This window comes from Rhagoletis pomonella, unplaced genomic scaffold (assembly GCF_013731165.1).
Source record: "Rhagoletis pomonella isolate Grant_MI unplaced genomic scaffold, Rhpom_1.0 Rhpom_scaffold_00008, whole genome shotgun sequence".
NCBI lineage: Eukaryota > Metazoa > Arthropoda > Insecta > Diptera > Tephritidae > Rhagoletis > Rhagoletis pomonella.
Window position 1 is genome coordinate 17,945,699 of NW_023458562.1, and position 5,810 is coordinate 17,951,508.

General features: G+C 34.5%; 1 protein-coding gene across 1 annotated transcript in view; it reads right to left on the minus strand.

Annotated features, from left to right (window-relative positions):
* Positions 1 to 5,810, minus strand: part of LOC118745205 (hemicentin-2-like) — a 72,383-nt gene that overhangs the window by 31,097 nt on the left and 35,476 nt on the right. The window contains exons 5-6 of the mRNA XM_036478730.1: positions 1,907 to 1,979; positions 1,777 to 1,811 (exon numbers count right to left, since the gene is read on the minus strand). Coding sequence (XP_036334623.1) covers positions 1,777 to 1,811; positions 1,907 to 1,979 — 108 coding nt within the window. The remainder of the gene's footprint in view (positions 1 to 1,776; positions 1,812 to 1,906; positions 1,980 to 5,810) is intronic.

Consider the following 5,810-nt stretch of genomic DNA (forward strand, 5'->3'; position numbering starts at 1 on the left):
GTTTATCTGAATAAATTCGTTTTCAAAAGCTTTAAGTTATTATCTCAACGACCCAAAATTTAGGCAAGCAAATTTCTGCTTTCGCTCCATAGCGTTAGTGACGCTAAAAGCATGTTAGTTATACTTTTTTTTTTGGTTAAAACAAATTACTCTTCCGTTTCAAATAAAATTAGCTGCTAATACTTATGTGACCTGAAAACTTCTTTCTTTCACGTAGCATGGCAAAATTCATTTTCTGCAAAAAAAAAGGAAAAATATTAGAATTGGCACTTAACCTAAAAAAGCGACTGCTTGTTTTAGTAAAACGTAATTACGCCAGTCGAAAATTGGGCAAATGTTACATACATCTAACAGATCTCAATGTTTTATGAGCTCATATGCTCGTACATGGAAATAAGCAACTAAGTCTGTACATGCATTTGTAGCTACGTGCATATTAACTTAATACCTTCCTCACATACAAAACTTTTTTTCCTGAGCATACTTTTTATGTTTTCGCATAAATCTTCCAAACTTACACGGTTATTCCGCTCTGTTTCATTTCATTTTCACCTATCCTTCGTTGCTTTTTGCTTTCATGTGACATGGCAAATAATTAGCTTCCCTACGGTGCTCCTGTTTTCTGTATCACATCAGCGGACTGGCCTTGTGCGACATGTTCTTCCACTTAACTTGACTTCACATATGCACATACAAACTGATTCATACATATGTATGTATGTATAAGCAGATTTTATTTGAACGTTTGTTGGCCTGCTATGTTATGTAATTACGAATTCTGTAGTTGACGTTTATGTGCCACTACTTAGCATACAGTTGCATGTTTGGTGCATATGAATGTAGAAAATGTATGTACATATATAATTGGTACTAGCTATACGAGAAATACATAAATTTGTACACTTATAAGCATTTACCTATGCAGGTACTTGCTTTTTTTCTCTTATTTTGTTTGGTATTACGGTACTGTATTTTTAATATGTGAGGAGTAATTAGTAATGAATGCCATTTCAAAAGGATTTTCCGGCATCACAAGGTGTCCTGCCGCATATTAACTCAAAGCTAGTGGGGTAGAATATGTATGCATGTATGGACATGCGTGTAAATGAGTAAGTACAAATGCCTGTTTGGGTGGGAAAGGAAAAAAGTGTAAGCAGCGATTAAAGCTTTAATATTTGTGCATGCGTATGTACATATGTAGATGTAGATTAAGTAAACGGGACGTTTAACTAAGGCAGCGGCCGAATAGTTTATGCTAACCTGGTAATAAGGATATACATACATACATACATGTACAGAAATAAGGAAAGTAGCAATTAAATTAAAACTTTTCTCGGCGACGCGAATGTGAATGTAAATGCATGGCTCTATATGAGTAGAAGTGATATTCTGCAGTGGAATTCAGACAATCAGCAACTAAAAACAGTGAAACCTAAAAGTATACAATATGAAAAAGTAACACATGCAATGTATAATGAGTAGACTGCCGATTTTTATGCAGAAATAGTTTCCTCAAAATATGACATAGCGAAAACCAGTCTTAATATTGCATAACGCACCTTTAAAGCTTTTAAGAAATGATAAACAAATTATTATCTTTTTTCAAAGAGTAAACTTATATAAAATAAGAACTCCTTAATCAGTTTAAATATTCAATTTGATAAAAATTCACATCGAATAAAAAAAAAATTAAGGCGCAGAGGGCAAAAAAATGGTGGGATCATTAAGAAGTTAGTCTAAAATTAAAAGAAAAATGTAATGTCAAATGTTTCGGAGGTTCAACTTCTCTAGGACTTGTGCAGACTTTATTACTTCGCCTTACGTAAACAGCGCGTCATACCTTATTCACTATTTATATTTAAAACCAAAGGAAAATTTTATGAACTGTGTTTTTTTTTTTACTTACGGTTCATGTCCACCACAACCTTCTTGGTCAAAGCTGCTACAACATGTCCATTGCTTGCTTGGCACGTGTAAACCTGCGGAGGTAAAAATAAACAAAAAAATAGATGAAGGCAATGCAATGTAATTCAATATTTTTTACAATAAAAATACTAGAATCTGAAAAGTTCCCACACGCGACCATTTTCCACTCAATAATTAACATATTAAACTATTAGTTGGTACCTGTTTAAAGATGAGTGGAATGTTGGCGCCATAAGGCCGGTATAACGAAGGTACATAAATACATACATACATGTTTTTGTGCCCTTACGGCTTGACAACTAAATATGTATGTATGTTTGCTGCATGTGGCGGTGATTAAAAACTTAACAGAATGGTACAAAAATATATGTAACTGTAGCTACTATTTAATTAAACCCATAAGGTTGAGAACCTTATGCAAATGAGCGATTACCGTTGACTCAAATTGCTTAATAAACTATGGGCATTTAAATCGTCGATAAAGCCAGCGCAAAAACGCCTGCTGTTTCGTTGAAAGCAAGGGAAACAGGAAGGAGATGGTCAGCAGGGCGCTGATTACATGGTGTGACTGGTGATTTGAAAGTAATTGAGAATCTAAGAGAGAGAAGAAAAGAAGTAAGCGGGGTGTGAAAATGGTATGGGAGATCTAGTAAAAGTAGGCGGGATTTTTTTTGGAAAGGACGTCATTTAGATGTATTTTTTGATTTAGTTACGTTACTTATTTTTATTGGCGGTAAAAGCTTTAAAAAACTGTCCCAAGGAATTTCAAAATTTTTTAAGTCTAAGTTAAAATTTACAAAGACGAGTTTAATATATGAGAAAAATTTTTGATCGTTCTAATATAATATTCAAAATTATTTTCATGAAAAATTTAATAATTTTTTCTTTATGAAAATATAGTTCCTGCTATAACATAAACTATATAAATCAAGATTTCACACTTTATATAAAATTCAGAAAAATTCAAAAAAAAAATCACCAAAATTTCAAAATTTGTATTAGGAACTTTAAGAAAATTTTCGAGTATGCAGTTTTGTAGCCCTCTCAGTTTTAGTACAACGAAGTGCAAATTTCAAGTCGCTAAAAATTATCGTTGATTTTTTAGAACTTATTTTTGTGGAGGGTGTGGCGCATTTTATTCCAAATATGTATGTATAATGAATGATTAAAATCTGTTTTTATACGAAAGAAAATGCGCAACACCCCGCATTAATAAAATAAAATAAAAACAATTGTGAATATTATAGTAGAACAAGGTGTATACTATATTTGATGAGATTATAATTAGAGGAGGGAGTTGTACAAATCTCTATTCAATTACAGATCATCTTTAAAATTACAGTACATCAGGCGATTAAAAGCTGAAGACAGTCCCGAAGATCACCGCAGTCCGAGTGTATGTAGATGTCTTTTTTTGTTGCCCCACTTTCTACATTCTGCCTCAGACATAGTTCTATGGCGTGAACCTCGGCCTGAAAGACAGAGTTACCTGGCCCCATGCTGGTGAAGAGAGGAGCCGTCTGGGTTGTATGCCGTAAACTCCTACTCTGATGCCGAGGTCAGTCTTGGAGCCGTCGGTATACCAGATGTGCCTGTCCTACCAAAGTTAAGGTCGTTAATCGTCCCAGTTGTTCCTGATGGGGAAAAATACCTTGAAGTTTTGTGTGATATTAAATATCGGAAGACACAGGTCTACAAAGCACATGCGCGGCCCCCATCTTCTTGTTATATAGCCCGGAGGGTGGAAGCGTGTATGAGCTTCTTGTCCTCTACACTGTCCCCTGAGATGAGCCTTTCTGTAAACAATGTGTAGGGGATGGGTCCAGAATCATTCGAAATAAATTCGAGATTCGAACGAAAATTAACAAGGGATGATGGGATGATGGAAAATCGTTCCACACTACATCATACTCCTACCCTGTCGGAAACACAAACAACCAAAAAGCAGATTTTATACTTACTTAGCTGGATCATCTATTTTCTTCATCCAACAACTTAAGAAAAAGTAAATCATCAATCTCAGTTGTATAACTAAACAAACAAGCAGCTTTATTAAACATGCTCGCGTAAGCTTAGTTAAATACCGCATACCGTCAAAACTTGGCGCAGTTATTGTATAAAACTATTTTTGGCGTAATGCGATAATCCGCCATAAACTTTTGAAGACAACAAACAGTGTTTACTAAATTGCGCAAACTACGGCAAAACTTATGAAAGCAGCAACATTAAAAAACTTTAAAAGCTTTAGCAATTTTGTGTGAATAGTTTTCCTCATTGAGTTAGAAATGTAGCTTATTTCTATAGAGTACATATGTATGCACTTGCACTTGCACAACATTTCTACCGCAATCGCTTCTAATCTGCTGCAGATACACACAAGAGCAAACAATAATTTTGGCAAAGTTACCTAAGTAAAGTTTTGAGCAAAAATAAATAGTTAAAAGAGTTGCTCTCCATTCGGAGTTGTGGTGGAGTAAAATTTAAAAGTGCCAGCTTGCCTTTCGCAAATTGCAAAAGATTTCGTAGAAATGATTTTACTAAGTGATGTTGCCAAGTGCTTCAAAGAAATTCCAAGTGCAATGGCACTAATGGAGCGCTATTGACATGCCATTACGTACTTTTTGCTAAATAGGTCAGTTTAAGGAAAATAATATTCAACTGCAAATTGTTTTGCAATTTCTTACTAAAAGTATATTTGCATATAAATATAATCTCAATCAAAGCTCGTTTTTAATTACCTCGTTTACACAGGCAAATCTTAGATAATTAGCTGTCAAATTTGTTGTGTTTCTTATTCTCACATCTCAAGGAAAAGTTAAGTTCCTTCTCTGTGCCAACGTGATCACTTTTTTCTGCTATATTAAGCAATTTAAATATATTTTATCTTAATATTTGTTTAAAAATACCTTTACAATTCACTTTTCCTTGCTGGCGTCCACTTTTGTTCACTTTTTCATTTGGCATTTCTCCTCTTCCTCGCAAAAATAATCGATAAAACTAGGTTGGACACCGAAAAGTTATCGGTTTAATCTGAGATTATGTTATAATTACAGATTGACGAGGCACGAGTTTTGTATGGCTAATCTCCTTTTCTAATTACAGATTAGGGAGTTAAGCTCGAAAATTAGGATAATCTACTTATATGTAAACCTAGTACATTACCAACTCAGCTGACCGCTGAGGTAGGGTAAAGCGGACCACCATCGTGCGAAATGCAGTACAATTTTCGGGTAACTAAGTTTTGCACAATTTTAAGCGCTAATATTATGAGAGGAGAAAGCCCAAAACGAATAAAGAACCATTCAGCCTGAAAGTATGCTACATGGTATGGCATAAATTTTAATACTTAAGGGCGAGAATAACTCGACAGTGAGATATGGCAAAAACATGGTCGTAAGATGCTCGCTGAATACTTTTGGCCCTAGAAAAATATCGAAATCGTGATGCAATTTAAATTTTAAAATTTTTTTAAAGTTAAATAAAATCCAGACAACAAAAGCTAAATTAGTTAGCTCGCACGAGGCAAAAGTCTACAAAACGCCGATACCTTCTAACAAATGTAATTGAAAATTAAATCTATAACTTATAAGTAAATTCGATTAAAACCCTTTGAAGCATTTTAACTACAAAGGATGACCCAACATACACATGAGTCACAAAGCTGACCAACAAATCCTCGAAGTTAAAGTGGTCTTAGACCAACAGAGAATGTGGGCAGCAACAACGTCCTAAAGCAACAAAACCAAGCAAAACTGAGTGTATTCAAATAAGTTCCAATTGTCAAAGAACTGCAGTCAGAAACACAGAAGAAAACAAGCGTACATGTAGTGGACAAATTACTTTAAAAAACCACACACACACACACAGGTTCACGCACATATTTA